The 16,415-nt window shown below is 39.8% G+C and overlaps 1 protein-coding gene across 7 annotated transcripts in view; it reads left to right on the top strand.

Annotated features, from left to right (window-relative positions):
• The window catches only part of SULF1 (sulfatase 1), a 182,021-nt gene extending 165,921 nt beyond the window's left edge, over window positions 1-16,100 (top strand). For 5 of the 7 annotated variants that reach the window (XM_055127396.1, XM_055127398.1, XM_055127395.1 and 2 more), the window contains 4 exons: window positions 763-935; window positions 2,430-2,572; window positions 2,665-2,788; window positions 5,025-5,185. In XM_055127396.1, the coding sequence (XP_054983371.1) occupies window positions 763-935; window positions 2,430-2,572; window positions 2,665-2,788; window positions 5,025-5,185 (601 nt within the window). Of the gene's footprint in view, window positions 1-762; window positions 936-2,429; window positions 2,573-2,664; window positions 2,789-5,024; window positions 5,186-6,304; window positions 6,371-13,753 lie in introns of those variants that run through there. The other 2 variants (XM_012936068.2, XM_055127400.1) reach the window with 2 other exon arrangements.
• Window positions 16,101-16,415: the final 315 nt, after the last annotated feature.

Genomic DNA, 16,415 nt, shown 5'->3' with positions numbered 1-16,415 from the left:
TCTCTCTCTCTCTCTCTCTCCTCTTTTGAACGTTATGGTTTCCAATACAGATACTGAAAGGCCGCCAAGTTTGGTCCTTTACCTACTTTCAGCACACATCTCCCAACCCGAGCGATCCCTCTAACTATTATTGACTTAGCGATCCCTTCTCTATCCCAGCTGCCTTCTCCCTCAGTTCATGAGGAAGGCTTCCAACTATGGGGCAATCTTCCTGGCTGTTGTCTCTATTGTCCTTAGGTGTCAGTCTCATACTATGTTATTTTACGTTCCACAAATGAGTGTAGTCATTCTATGTCTGTCCCTCTCTTTCTGACTCATTTCACTTAGTATGATACTCTCCATGACCATCCACTTATAAGCAAATTTTATGACTTCATCTTTCTTAACAGCTGCATAGCATTCCATTGTGTAGTCGTACCAAAGTTTTGTAAAGAAAATCTTGATCCCTATAAGATTCAGCAAAATGCTGAGGAAATTGTTACCTAAAAAGTTTGTCTTCTCTAGTGTTGATTATATTTTGAGGCCTTTGTGAAAAATAAAAGTCATCTTTTATCATTTCTCCATTATCCTGGGTTTATATATTTGTGGAGTTTCAGAGCAATAATTTTCAGAGCAACAATCTTACTTTTTGCGGAAAGACTTTCTACTTATTAAGAATACAGATGTTGATTTGCAGTGCTGCGTGCCTGTAACACAGATACAGCTATCGTGACATGTGACTCCATTTTAAAAAAATCTTTTTAATCCCTTGTGTGGAAATAGGGAGGCCGCTCAAGAAGTAGACAGCAAACTTCAGCTTTTCAAGGAGAACCGGAGGCGGAAGAAAGAGCGGAAGGAGAAGAAGCGGCAGAGGAAGGGAGAGGAGTGCAGCCTCCCTGGGCTCACCTGCTTCACACATGACAACAACCACTGGCAGACGGCCCCCTTCTGGAACCGTGAGTTTCCCTCGCCCCCACGTAGAGAGCAGAGACTCTGCCCCAGCTGCTTAGACAAGGAGCCCAGAGCCAAACCTTGCAGAGGAACACATCATGCTGGTCTCTATTGGCAGCAAATCTTTCTCTCATTTTGCAAAAAAATTAATTTTTACCCCCTTTTTAGGTATTATGTTTAAAATACCAGGCCCAGAGTGATAGTGCAGTGGGTAGGGCGTTTGCCTTGTGCGCGGCTAGTTCGATCCCTAGCATCCCATATGGACCCCCAAGCACTGCCAGGAGTAATTCCTGAGTGCAGAGCCAGGAATAACCCCTGAACAATGCTGGGTGTGATGCATAAAATAATAATAATAATAACAACAACAACAATAATAATAATAATAAAATAATTAAATGCCAGGCCCTCCTTTAGTTTTTCTGTCTTTATGTTTCTCTTCTTTCCTTTCATGATTTTTTTCTTCCCTTCTTTCTTTTTTCTTTCTTCCATTCTCTTTCCCTTCCTTCCTCTGTTTTCCTTCCTCCCTTCCTCCCTTACTCCCTCCCTTCTTTCCTTCCTTCCTTCCTTCCTTCCTTCCTTCCTTCCTTCCTTCCTTCCTTCCTTCCTTCCTTCCTTCCTTCCTTCCTCCCTCCCTCCGCCCTTCTCTTCCTTCTTCCTCCTTTTCTTCATTCTTTTGTTCGTCCCTCCCTTCCTCCTTTCCTTTTTCCTTCCTTCTTTCCTCCACACTCAAAGGTACTCCAGGGCTAGTCCTGACTTTGTGCTCAGGAATGTCTTCTGGTATGATCAGCGATTTTGGTCTGTGATGCCAGGGATTGAATCAGGACTTGTTGCATGCAAGGAAAGCACTTTAACCTGCGCACTCTCTATAATGCCCCCCTGGGTGTTTCTATAATGATTTATCTCGCATTATTATTGGAATATACTGCCAGTTCCAGTCCAGCAGGACTGCACTATTTCTAAATAAGAAAGTCAACAACAGCATGCCACAAAGATTTGTTTTGTGATAGCACAGCAGGTAGGGTGCTTGCTTTGCACACCACCAACCCAGGTTCAATTCCTCTGTCCCTCTCAAAGAGCCCGGCAAGCTACCGAGAATATCCTGCCCGCACAGCAGGGCCTGGCAAGCTACCTGTAGCGTATTTGATATGCCAAAAACAGTAACAACGAATCTCACAATGGAGATGTTACTAGTGCCCACTCAAGCAAATCGATGAGCAACGGGACAACAGTACTATAGTGCTATTATTTCAAATATAATAAAAGAGGTAAATATAACTTGCTGCAAGGACTATATAAGCATTCTTCAAAGAGAGGTCATAAGGTCCTGATCTTGGCCACATGCAAGGCAAACGCCCTACCTGCTGTGCTATCGATCCAGCCCCTGCAACACACAAACAAATAAAAAGCCACACTGTAAAGATAAGCAAAAGTTGGAGTGACTAGATAACCTACACTTTTTATCACTTACTGTTTTTCTTTTTCTTTTGTTTAATCAACAGTGGGATCTTTCTGTGCTTGCACGAGTTCTAACAATAACACCTACTGGTGTTTGCGTACAGTTAATGAGACACATAATTTTCTTTTCTGTGAGTTTGCCACTGGCTTCTTGGAGTATTTTGACATGAATACAGATCCTTATCAAGTAAGTGAATATGTTTCCATTCTATGAATGTTGCTAAAGTGGAATAAGCAGAACATTAATTTAAATAAATTATTCGACTTCTTCATCCACAGCTCACAAATACAGTGCACACAGTAGAACGGGGCATTTTGAATCAGCTACACCTGCAGCTGATGGAGCTAAGAAGCTGTCAAGGGTATAAGCAGTGCAACCCAAGACCCAAAGGCCTTGAAGTTGGTAAGGGGGAAACACTGTTTTCCTACATTCCCTAACAAAAAAATTTCTTCTGTTGTCACATTTTCAGCCTTTGAAATATTTCTATGCATAAAGGTTTAGGGTATTTCACCAAGGTAACTTTCTAGGCAATTCTCTAAGTTTTCCTCTGGGTGCATTAAGAAAAAAATAATTTATCAATGACTTGATTGATATCGTTTGGAGGCAGAAGATCTCCAGTGGTGTAGAGGGACCTAATAGGCCATGAAGTGCCACGGATCAAACCCAGAGCCCTGTGTGTGATGCCAGGCATGTGTGCCAACCGTTTGCACTTTCCTCTCGCCCTTGGTGAATATTTTACTCCAATCATTTCCACAGTCTGTTCTCTAAGTAAACCTCAGTTCCTGGTGGAAGCATCCATTGGAAGGTAGTATGACAGCTTTAGGGATTTATTTGTTATTGCTGTCAACAGTCATAAGATGTACTCTAGGGGAATATCCTCTTTTTAAGGGAATTTGGACAGAAACACACAATGCCCTATTCCTGCTGATCATGTTTTGGAGTTCCCCTGGGTAGATCCTTGTCCATGACGCAGTGAATTGGACTTCTTCTGCTCGCCTTTCCTGTCTGAAGAAGATATTTGAGCAATTGGGTATCTTGGAAGCACAGAGTATAACTGGGCCTGTATGCAATCTGCCTGATGCCCCTTCCTTGATTTGCAGCGTTAAACTTACTGCTTGCTCCTCTGGCTCCTGGGGGTGCAATTCTTGTCAATGTGTGTGTGTGTGTGTGTGTGTGTGTGTGTGTGTGTTAACTCTTTCCTGATTACTGAGTTTATTTTCTAATAAGCCTCCTAGAAATGGGAATCCCAGCGGCCCACAGAAAGGAGTGAGCTGCTGTTGGTGTGTTGGGATGGCACAGCATGCCAGCCCCAGAAAAGTGACAAGCAGGATTCAGGCAGCAGTTCCGGCAGCTGCTGTGATCCTACTGTGTTTCCCCGAGTCCTGAACGCCCACTGTCTTTATGGCTCCTTGGCATAGAGAACATGAGTATAATCAAAGTCGGCAGTTCTCTCTCTCTGACTCCTGTGACTGGAAGGGGCAGGAAGTGATTGACATCAACACTTGTCCTTTCCAGCATAATAGAGTCCTGAAGGCTTAAACGTAAGAGAGTCTGAGAAACTATAAATCTGAGAGAAGTTCTATCTCAGCCATTAGTCAACACTTCTTATGGAGCACTCTCATGGCCTGTCGCCAGCCGGGGAGCCAGTCTTGACTTGCCAAATAGGTCTTTGGCTCATTGACCTCATTCAGGTCAAATCTTTCCAAATATTCTACTTCTCTGTTGACTTGTGTTCCAAATCTTACACACACACACACACACACACACACACACACACACACACACGCTCGCGCACATGCATGCATGCACACACACCCCTACCTCATAAGGAGGACCTGAAAACTAAACCAATTATTAGAGGCACTAGAAATATTACACTCAGGTATTTCTCCCTCAAAGAGCACAGTACTCTTATTAGTGATGGCCTCACTCTACTCAGGGAAGTGGGAGGAGTCCCTGGTGGTGAGTCAGTTGCTCCTCATAGGCTCTAAGTCCTGTGACCCCTCTGGGCCAGTGTTTCTCAAAAGAGACAATACCATATCTCCCATCCCTGTCCCTGGCTGCTGGAAAGATCTAGAGAGATGAAGAATGCCAGTTGATAGCCTCAAGCATAACTAGGAGATTTTTTTTTTGTTTGAAAAGGTGAATTTCCAGGGGAAACAGTGATTTTTTTTTTCTGAAAAGGTAGCAGCAGGCAGATAAGTTTAGGTATACTCTGTTTAAACAGTTCCTAAATGAGATGATTATTGACTCTTCATTTTTCAACATTTTGCCCAAAAATAATCAAATTTTTACTGGTACTAAAATTCTAGAAATTTGTATATGGACCTCAAGAAAAGTATTTTAAAATGGTTCCTTCTTTCTCAACCTTCTCCATTTTTCATATGATCTCCTGCCTGTTTTACCCTAAACCTTTATATATATTATATATAATATATCACCTTTAATCCTTATTTTGAACCATCTAGTGGAAAAACTGCTGGACTTTAGCACTGTCTGTATTTAACACAGTATCTTTCTTTCTAGGATTTTGATGTTATGTACAGAAAACTACATAGTCAATGTTTGCTTGGAGGGGTGGTGTACCTCTTTTTATTCTAAAGCTAACAAAAGTTACTCTTGTATTTTCCTATGTCAGGAAATAAAGATGGCGGAAGCTATGACCTCCACAGGTATTCATACGTTTTTATTATCCCCAGCAGCTTCTTTCCCAATAATTGCATGATCCGACCACCTCAACTAATTTCTATTTCTTACCATGTTGCACAGAGCATAGCTTGGGGTGTATGCATGTTCTAATGACATTCTCCACCACATCGTGTCACTGGTTACAGATCTGTCCTTTCCTTTTCAACGAGCTCAATGTCACAGCAGGCTGTCTCTCTGGGCCATGCCTTCACTCTCGCGCTTGTCTGCTTGATGAATGATGCTTTTTCAGCATGGAATGATGTAAAGGGGGCGGGGGGAAACAGGATCTTTGGGAATCCCCAAGCAGGGTGGTAGCATTATTTCCCTTGCATTGCTTAGACATTGACTGCTGGGGACACTTCCTGGACCCCAGATAGAGTTTAAACAAATACAATGCCTAGAGCACAAAAAGAGGAGTGAGAATTTGAAAAGCATGCTGAAGCTGAGGTGGGGGAAAATAGAAGGAACTTTCTGGTTAACAGCAGCTGTGATTGAAAACTCTGTAGGAGCGGGCAGTTGAAGAGAAGGTGCTGAGAACTGGGACTTTCAGAACTATGTGGACAGAGCACGGAGACAGTAGTGCCAGACATTCACAGCTTCATTGATAACGCCTGTCCACGCTTCTCCCACTCTTGTCCCACTCTGTCCCTCTCCTTACGTGCTTTGGATGGAGCACCTGGGTGACAGGTTATTGTGTCAACACTTGAGACATTTCTCTTCCACATATAGGACTTGGGTGTGTCTTATTGCAAAAATGAGAAGGGAACATCTCTTAGCATGTTGACTGCAGGGAAGTTGAGGCACCAACCTGCCAGCACCTTAGTCAATGAATCTATTTGGGAGAAAATAGATTTAATCTTCCTTAAAGATTAAATTCCTTTAATCTTCCTTAAAGATTCCTTAATCTTCCATTAAGGAATATGGACAGGTGCTACCTGTGTTGATATTATCTCAGAGAAATTAAAAGTATATTGCCGGCCAAGGCATTCTCTTGGTCCCATAGAGCCATAATCAACCTCCTTAGTGAAGATTTTAGAGGACAGTTCAGACAAAATGCTAAATGACAATGAGAAAAGTAGTGGGGAAGATAGAAACAAAACAAAGGAAAGGTTTGGGGAATAATTATAACCATGTATCAATCTCTTCTTTTTCCCTTCTCTCTTGTCTTTGTTTTTTTTTTTTTTCCTTTCCTCACTCCACCCCCAACCCTGACCCCATATCACCCCTTAGCACACGTAAGACAGAGCAGAAGAATCCTCTCCTAAGCTGGTCTCACCCAGGCTATGGGCTGACGAGGTAATATCCCATGCTGACAAACTTTCTAGGAGTCACATAAAATTGTTTCTAAAGTGTGACGCTTTGGATGAACCCGACCCTCAATATTGACTTGGCAGTTATGTTTTGATGCACTCAATTTTGCAACTATGGGGTTTTCAGTCTGACCTGGTTTTATGACTATCCTGAAAGAGCTCAAAGGGTATTTACAGGTTACTTTATAATTCCAACCTGAGTTGGAATTATAAATCTTCCTCAAGTCATCCCCAGACAACTTGGAGATACAGAACGTTTGTGTGTGTATGTGTTTTTGTTGTTGCTGTTTGTTTTTAAGTCACTACCCAACTGTGCACAGGGCTTCCTCCTGTGTGCTCAGGTATCACTCCTGATCGTGGATGGGGGCTATTGTGGTGTCAGAGATTGAACTGCGGTTGACTATGTGCAAGGCAAGTGCCTTCACCCCCATAGAGTCTCTCCAGCCCTGCTATAACAAATGTTAACTGCGCTCCAGACACAATTACATAGCAACCCTGTGGACTCTCCCCTTCCCTGTTCCCACTGGCCACCTCCCAGTGGGAACAAATCCATCATTTCAGACGTCATTTTGATGTACGTATAATATCACTTTTTTTTTTTTTTTTTTGCTTTTTGGGTCACACCTGGCAATGCACAGGGGTCATTCCTGGCTCATGCACTCAGGAATTACCCCTGGCGGTGCTCAGGGGACCATATGGGATGCTGGGATTCGAACCCGGGTCGGCCGCGTGCAAGGCAAACGCCCTACCCGCTGTGCTATCACTCCAGCCCCCGTATAATATCAATTTTGATGGAATTTTTCTGTCTGGTGTTGACCCCATGACCTCAGTGAAAATGTGCAAAAAGGGGTGACAGAATTTTTCCTGATGTTTTATACTTCTTCAAAATTTCTTACCAAAGAACAATTTTTAGGATACTTGATAACTCAAAATGCCCATAATCTGGCCTTTTCCATTCTGTAACTTATGACACAAGCTCTCTTCCTATCATTACCCTCACTTTCCAAATTAGAAAACTGAGTTACAGAGAAACCATCTCAGATCCCCCAAATTACACATCTGATAAAAGTTGGAGTAGGGTTCGAAGCCAGGGACTCTAGTTCGAGCATATGCCTTAATCTCTACCTATTCTGATTTTTTTCACCTCTGTAATAACTTCTCATCTCATTAGAAATAGAAATGTATAACAATATATAGGATTGCATAATACTTAGAAAGTGGTTAGTACAATTATTTAGTACAATTATTACAAGTAATTTCTGATTTATATTATTTTATGACTGATATTTGTAATATCCATGCTGAGAGATTAATATAAATAATCCTAGAATTAATTAATTGAAATAATCCATTCACATTAATTGATATTAAAATTAGCAGGTTTTAGGCCAGAGAGGTAGTACAGCAGATAGGGTGCTTATCTTGCATGCGGCTTACCTAGATTCAATCCCCAACATCATATATGGTTCCCTAAACCCTGCTAAGGAGTAAACAAAGTAAAAAAAAAAACAAAAAAAAGATAATAATAAAATTAACAACTTTTATTACTAATTAAATATAAAAAGGAATATTGCATGCATTTGCACCAACAAGCCAGTGTGTTATATTCAACAGCCTTTGACCATATAAATTACTCACTCATACATAGATGCATAATATCTTAGATTTATGTCTATTTCTTAGTTGAAACTATTCCGTCATTATTTTATTAAGAAAATGACCTAGTTTAGAAATTGTCCATGCATGGCAAATGTCTATAAAGAGGTATTTATAATGAACACTACTATAGGACACCAATCAGAGGTCTTGAAATTTCAAAATCCAAATGAAATTCCATTTGCCCTAAAATATAATTTGGTTTAAGCAGCTTGAAAATCACCTTGGTTGCAGAGACTGAAAATACTATGCCCTTCAGAAAGGCATACTTTGTACAGAAAAATCTGGAAAGGTTTCGGAGAAAGGAACAGATATACAAGTAAGATTCTCTGCTCAGTCAGGTTCTCTCAATTTGAAATCGCCAATTGAGTGTTCTCTGTGCTTGGAAAAAAGTTTTAATAACTAAAACCTCCTGCCTTCAGGGGGACTTCTGGTCCCTCTGCCAGGGGACCAGAGCAATATTGCAGCAGGTAGGACATTTCCTTGCACACGGCTGATCCAGGTTCAGTCCCCGGCATCCCATGTAGCCCCCAAGCGTCAACAAGACTAATTCCTGAGTGCAGAGCCAGAAGTAACCCAAAAAAGCAAAAAAACAAAAATAAATAAAACATCCTGCCAATTAGTAATGGTCACAAAAGTACAACTAACACTATGACTTCTGGTTGACCTGTTACTGACTCTTTGAAGTTGTAGACAATTGACCAGGTGGACTCGGGAACTTGTGGTGATGCACACGCACCAGAACCTTCTCCAGACAGATGTTCAGTGGAAGAGCGCTCAGAGTGCTGAGGAACTCAGAAAAAAAGAATGAGAGTCAGGAAAGAATGTGGAGGTAGAGATGACGCTCAAACTTAATGTTAAAGACACTAAGACGAACCAGAATGACAAGGCAGGAGAGCTCGTTTTAGGAATAAATATAATTCCTGAGGAAGGAGCTGCCTGTTGCTTTCAGGAAGTTGTATGTTCTGTGATGCCAAGAGATGTGACAGACCTTGAATAAATATGGCGAATGAAAGAGAGGCTGAAGACGTAGGTAGGAGCCAGGCAGTCTCTGTAGAAACCACCCGTTTTGTGTGTCTCCAAGTTATCCATCTGTAGACGAGCATGATATAAATATGGGGTCATATATTTAAAGTGTCATCTAGAAAGAAATGACTAACTACACGGGGATCTGAGCAAACTTGATTTCACAGGGTGGATGTTTTACTTCCATTTCAGGTGTGCATGAGAAATACTTATAACTTGAATAATCTTCATTTTTTTCCCAAAATTAACTTTTCAGAAAAAAAGTTACCCTTATTGTTGTTTTCTCTTGTTCTTTCTCCCCTTACACACACACACACACACACACACACACACACACACACACACACCATTTATATTTTGGAAGCTGTCTTCAAAGTTAAGTACTAGATATAGAAATGCTAGATAAATAGTTAAATTACTAAATATATGGGTAGGATGTGTAGAGATCTATGTTAAATATTGTCAGACTAACTCCCCTTCTTATGTGCTATTCAACTTTGCATTCCCATCATCATTATGAATATTTTTTATTGCTATTGAGATTTAAAAATTTTTTTCAAATCAAACGAGAAAGGATATCTGTAAGCATTTCTGTCCTATATTTACTTTTAATATACATTGTTCTTTCCACAGTATTTCCAACTTTTCATTCTAATCATTAATTTTTCTGATAGGTATATTTAAGGCTGTGAATTTCTTCAAATACATCAGAATTTCTATTACATAGTATTTTTTATCATTTTCAATAAATTCTCATTTTAGTGGGTAATTTTCCTCTTCTCCCAGAAGATAGTTAATAGGGTTGTCATTTCTAGGTTTTCCTGCTTTAATTTTATTTCTAGTTATTGCATTATAGCAAAGTATCGTCATTATTCCATGTATGCAACTTATTGATTCATTCCTTGTGATCTAATATACACTCAAGCCCTATGAGTTCCTATGTGTTTGAGAATATGTAACTTCAATTGTCAGAAGTTACTGATCTTATATTTAGTTCTTTTTTATTCTTTTTTATTTTTAGCACTTTTGACCTGTCTTGAATTGATTATTTTCTATTTCTTTTTTGGTGGAGGTGGGGTGCCATACCTGGTGGTCCTCAGGGGACCACATAGAGTATGTGGCCACCACTGTATGTGGTCCCCTGAGGACCTGGAATTGAAGATGTGGCAGCCACAAGCAGGTCAAGCACCTTAGCCCCTGTACTAGATCTCCAGTCCAAATATAATTCTATTTGTTTCCTACTGCATCTTCAGCAGATAGATTCTTCCTTATAAATATGTAAATTCTTTCAGTCCTTTGAAACTTTTTAAGATCTGTGGTTTTTTTCACTGTTGGTTGTCTTTTAAGTTATGCAATTTAATGTCCCTAGCCCCTGTTTCTTTTTTTTTTTTCTTTTTGGGTCACACCTGCCTCCTCACATTTCAAACCTGCTTTTCTCTAGTATCGCTACTTGAAAGAGGGAAGGCTGGATAGAAGATCCTTGATTCATACTTTAATTTCTGACTTAGATAATTTTCACATCCTCATCTGCTCCAATAAGAACACTAAATTTACTTGGCAATGATTTATGATGGTTCCCTTTATTTTATGCTTATTTTGGCAGAGATTTTTTTAAGATAGTTGATTTTTTACTCTTATTATTTGTATTTTGCAATAATTTGGTATACATTTAAGCTGCATTTGTTAATTTCCTGAATTTGAAGTATTTGTAAAACTTCTTGTTCCATTGTATCATTTTAATTGTAACCCAGTACATTTTCTGTTTCCTCTTTTTAGTTTGTTCAGGAGGGGTGGTTTTGTGCTTTTGCAATTTTTTTGTTCCTTTTTTCTTATATAGGCCTTGAAATTAACCCACTGTATGCCCACCTATTCTTTGTTCTTCCTTTCATTCTTTATCAGGCAATTCCTTTTATTAAAAACAATTATTGAGGTATTATAGCTTACAATAATTTTTTTTTGCAGTTACCTTCAAGGTCATGTTGTAGAAGTTGGGTGTTTTTTTTTTAATTGAATCACCCACCATGAGCTACAGTTACAAAGCTGTAACTGTACATGATCATGTACATGATCACTCATACATGATCCTTCCATCCTTCCATCCTCCCATCCTCCCATCCTTCAACCATCCTCCCATCCTCCCATCCTTCCACCAGTGTACCTTTTCCACTACCAATGTTCCAGTATTCCTCTTCCGTCCCCCCACCCACCGTTCCACCCCTACCCCTGCCTCTATGGTAGACAATTTCCCTCTTACTCTTTATCTAGTTATGGACATTATAGTTTGCAATACTGAGAGGCCATCATGTTTGGTCCTTTATTTACTTTCACCACACATCTCCCATCCTGAGCAATTCCTCTAACCATCATTGACTTAATGATCCCTTCTCTATCCCAGCTGTCTTCTTCCCCAGCTCCTGAGGCATGCTTGCAACCATGGAGCAATCTTCCTGGCCCTTGTCTCTACTGTCCTTGGGTGTTAGTTTCATATTATGATATTTTATATTCCACAAATGAATGCAATCATTCTATGTCTGTCCCTCTATTTCCGACTCATTTCACTCAGCATGATACTTTCCATGTCTGTCTACTTACAAGCAAATTTCATGACTTTATCTTTCCTAATAGTTGCATAGTATTCCATTGTGTAGATGCACCAAAGTTTCTTTAACCAGTTGTTTATTCTCGGGCACTAGGGTTGTTTTCAGATTCTGGCTATTTTGAACAGTGCTGCAATGAACATATAGGTGCAGGTGTCATTTCTACTGTGCTTTTTTGCACCACCAAATGGGATCTCAACTTCTAGTTTTTTAAGGAATGTCCATATTGTTTTCCAAAAAGGTTGAACAAGTCTGCATTCCCACCAACAGTGAAAGAGAGTCCCTTTCTCCCCACATTCGTGCCAGCACTGGTAGTTTAAAATGATATCAAAGTTATTATTTTGTAATTACAGATCACTATTGATTGCAGATCCTCCATCATTACCCCACCGTCTTTTCTGTCTCCTCTCCACACCCTCAGTTCCAGTTCTATTGATCATGTCTCAGGATTTATTTCGACTGGGAATTGTCTGATCCTTTTTTTTTCTTTCTTTTCTCCTCTGCATATGAGCAAGATCATTTGGCATTTACTCTTTACTTTCTCACACTTCACTCAGCATGACTCCCTCCAGTTCCATTCAGATTGCAACAAACTATAAGATTTCATCTTTTCTCATAGCTGAATAGTATTCCATTATTATTACTCAATTTCTAAAAGATATTTCTCTCCCTTGGATCATTTTCTCTCTGAAGCAATGTCTTTCAAAGACTGCCAACTTGGTTCTTACACACTTCTAAGTTTCCCCCTCAGGGTCAGCCCTGAGATCACTGGACCATCATAATATTTTATACTCTAGGTTAGCATTCTTTACAGCAGTGGCTTCAAATCCTTCCTTCCTTCCTCTTCCTACCTTTCTTTCCTTTCTTTCTTTCCTCCCCTCCCTTCTTCTCTCCTCCCCTCCCTCCCTCCCTTCCTCTTTCCTTCCTTCCTTCCTCCTTCCTTCCTTCCTTCCTTCCTTCCTTCCTTCCTTCCTTCCTTCCTTCCTTCCTTCCTTCCGTGCTTCCTTCCGTGCTTCCTTCCTTCCATGCTTCCTTCCTTCCTTCCTTCCTTCCTTCCTTCCTTCCTTCCTTCCTTCCTTCCTTCCTTCCTTCCTTCCTTCCTTCCTTCCTTCCTTCCTCCACACTGTTTTCCCAGGGCCTTTGCCCAAAGTGAGACCTACAGCTCTACTGGTATTCGGCACTAACATTTTTTTAAACTTACAGGTCTTTTGAAGAGTATATATAAAATGTTCTGTACTCTAGTTATATTGAGGATGTGTTTTTTTGTATAGCTATACTTCCTGCTGATCTGTATGGCTCTGTGTGCAACTCATTGTATTAAACCAGGCCATCTCTTTCTGAATTGTACTTGGGCACAACTGGAAAAATTTTCTGTGGGACTATAGTCATGATGGTGAGGTAGAAAGTTTGGAGAGAAAGTTGTTGCATTCATTGTATGCTAAGAAAAGCTCTCAAAGGCAGACTTAAAACTTTTAAAACCTAGGACTTTTTGAACTTTTAAAATTTAGACTCTCTTACAGCAAGAACAAAAAAAATCAAAGAAATAGAAACAAGAATTTGAGTCAATGAGTTAAACTGCATGTGTATTTGCATTTTATACTGAATGACAAAGAGTAGAAAATAAAAATGTCTTACTGAGCATTGCCCATTATATTAAAATGCCTCTGAATTTATCACTCACCCAGTAATTCTATAAGTAGCAAAACTTTTATCACAGAACTATTCTTACATTTGACAGAGTACCAAGACTCAGGGAAATCCCTTCCTTGAGTTCAGGTATCTAGAGGTGGCATGAATAGAGCCAGAAGTAGAACAAAAGCCCTCCACACAGTGCATTTCCAGCCTCAACTGTGCCTCCTTGTCTTTGCTCATTTAAACCTCTTTCTGAATTTGTGTTACCATACAAACATAACGTAGGACCTCTCCTTAGTAGGGAAAATGACATCCTCAATAAAACCTCACATTACTGGGGGAAATAACTAGTGTCATATTTTTAAATTAATTTGTCTTGTAAACATACATGAAGTTGCTTTCAACAAGTAGGAAATGTTCTCTCCACTAATATTTGTCGTTCCTCTCTCTGTTCACAGAGGACAGTTATGGGATGGATGGGAAGGTTAATCTGCCTGATCTCGCAGCAGATGTCAACTGGCAAGGCCTGGAGGATTTATACAGTGTAAATGAAAGTGTCTATGAGTACAGACAAGACTATAGACTTAGTCCGGGTGACTGGACTAATTACTTGAAGGATGTAGATAGAGTATTTGCACTGCTGAACAGTCACCATGAGCAAAGTAAAGCTAATGAGAGTGAGGGGTTCCTGGCTGAATCTCCCGAGCTCTCAGTGCCCGGAGAGTTGGCCTCCCCTGAGTCAGATGAAGAAGCCCTGATGCGTATGGTAGGGAAAGCACCCCATTTGTCTTGGCCAGCTGACCTGCAAACCCTGCATTTGAACAAACCAACATTCAGTCCAGATAGCACACTTGAATGGAACAATGACATTCCAGAAGTCGGTCGCCTGAATTCTGAACACTGGAGAAATCACAAAACCGAGAAATGGATGGAGCAGAAAGAGGTGAATCATCTGGAAACCAATTTTAGCGGCAATGGCCTGATGGAGCCAGTGCTCCCGCCTGGCCCCATTCTGCAGTCCCTGAGCGGGCACAGGAATGGATTCACCCAGCATGGTGGTTTAGAAGAACATGCGTTCAAAGATCAGCTGCATCTTCCTGTGTATTCTGGGGTTGAGTCTGTTCATCCTGCCACCGATGTGCCCATCAGGAAGCAGCCTGGTCCCTCCAGCAGTGTGAAGTGGATGGTGAACGAGGTGGGAGGGAATCACACCGCAGAGGGCTTCCCGGGTGCCGAAGGCAGCGCCTCTCTCCCACTCTCCTCCGATTAGATGGCATTGTCACCCTATCTTGCACACAGTATTTTTTTTTAAACTTCTGATTAATAAACCAATAGAACAAATCATGACCACCAACATTCCAAGCTACGCTTGTTACATGTGTAGAGTAGGATGTGTGCATGGGAATAGCATGCACACAGGACTCGGTGTTGTAGCTCACTGTTGGTCAAGAGTAGAAAAGAGATCAATTTGTACTTGTTTCTTTGTTGGGGATGGGGGGGGCATACTAAAAACAGTATTATCTTTCAGAAGCTCTAGGGCCATGCATATAAAAAAAAAGTTATCCAGTCAAGATGGCTAGGTTTATGTCTTTAAGGAGTATCTGAAATTTGACATCTGAGTCTTTCAGCACACTTTCCACTGCCTGTGAAATGTGGTTTTGATTTCAGCCACTGGAATTTCTCAGTGGCGTCATTTGGAGTCAAAGTTTTTACACTTTGAGATCAGAGTGCCATTTCTATTTGATTAATCTTTTAAAAAAAAAAAAAAAGAAAAGAAAGAAAATCAGACTTGTCAGTCTCACTGATTGCTATCAATGTGACAGAGTTAAATAGACCCCCCACGGATGACACACAGTATGAATCCACATATTGTTAAATGTAAAACTTTTTGCCAGAAAATAGTGCATGTGTTTTACTTTGACTTGCTAAAATCAATTAGCAGAAAGGCCTGGTTAAAGGTGTTGGCAGTACAAATAAATGAAAAAACAAAGATTGCCTGCTTTCTCTGTCCCGACCTCAAAATGTTCATCATATACTTAAAATTGATAATTTTTTTATTATTTTCTTAACAGGATAGAAGGACTGAAGCTCTTTTCTAATCTTTGTTTTGCTTTCTTAACCTGGCTTTATGAGCTTAAGTGTTGAGAAGATAAGTTTAGTTTCGAATTTATAGAATGAAATTTTTTCAATAAAACAAACTTATAATGTTTCATAACAAACACACTGTATGTGTTGTATGATTATTTTTAAGGCCTTCACCAAGTTCTGGTTTTTTAAAGGCATGATTCAAAACAGCTTTGAAAATCTGTTTTCTTGAAAATGTATTTGTCATGCATTAGGTTTTTCAATACCAGCAAAAGGATTACCTCACTGAGTGTTATCAGTAGCCTAATTGACTTCCCAAGAAGGTTATATTTTTTTTAGCTTAACCACGATTTTCTTTTTATTTTTAGATAATTCAAATACATAGGTAAATTATATTGTTTTCTTTAAGTGTTTATGGTAAACTCTTTTAAAGAAAATTTGATATTACAGTTCAATCTTTGATAACTTTAAGTCTATCATAGACTGTACATATGTTAAAATTAACTAGTTCTATATCAGATGTGTGTATCACCAATTGAATGGCAGAAGAAACATATTTATGGTCATGAATGGTGTACTTTGTAAAAAGGTCTCAAGTTACTGGGAAACATACTGTTTTTTTTAATCTTGTGTAATAATCTGTGATACTTTTATAGAACAATTCTGGCTTCAGGAAAGTCTAGAAGCAATATTTCTTGAAATAAAGATGTTTAAACTTTACCTGCTTCAGAGAAATGAACTTAACCAAGTTTTTATGATATGACTATTTCTTGCATGTAAAGTTGTATTCTGATCTTAGTTCTTATGAGTATTCCCTCATAAATCAATATCAGCCATGTTGGTAATATTAGCACCAAATCAGTGTGTCTAGAACATTCCAACATTAATGATTTCAACATAGGTTTGCCTCATTGCTGTCAAAAAGCATATGGCAGAAAAAGTGCTAGAGTCATTTCCAGATCTGCCACTTATACGACCTCATAGGACCATAGCACTGTAGCACTGTCACACTGTCATCCCATTGTTCATCAGTTT

This window comes from Sorex araneus, chromosome 2, assembly GCF_027595985.1.
Source record: "Sorex araneus isolate mSorAra2 chromosome 2, mSorAra2.pri, whole genome shotgun sequence".
Taxonomy (NCBI): Eukaryota; Metazoa; Chordata; class Mammalia; order Eulipotyphla; family Soricidae; genus Sorex; species Sorex araneus.
The sequence above is the reverse complement of the archived record's forward strand: the minus strand, read 5'-3'. Positions and strand labels throughout refer to the sequence as shown.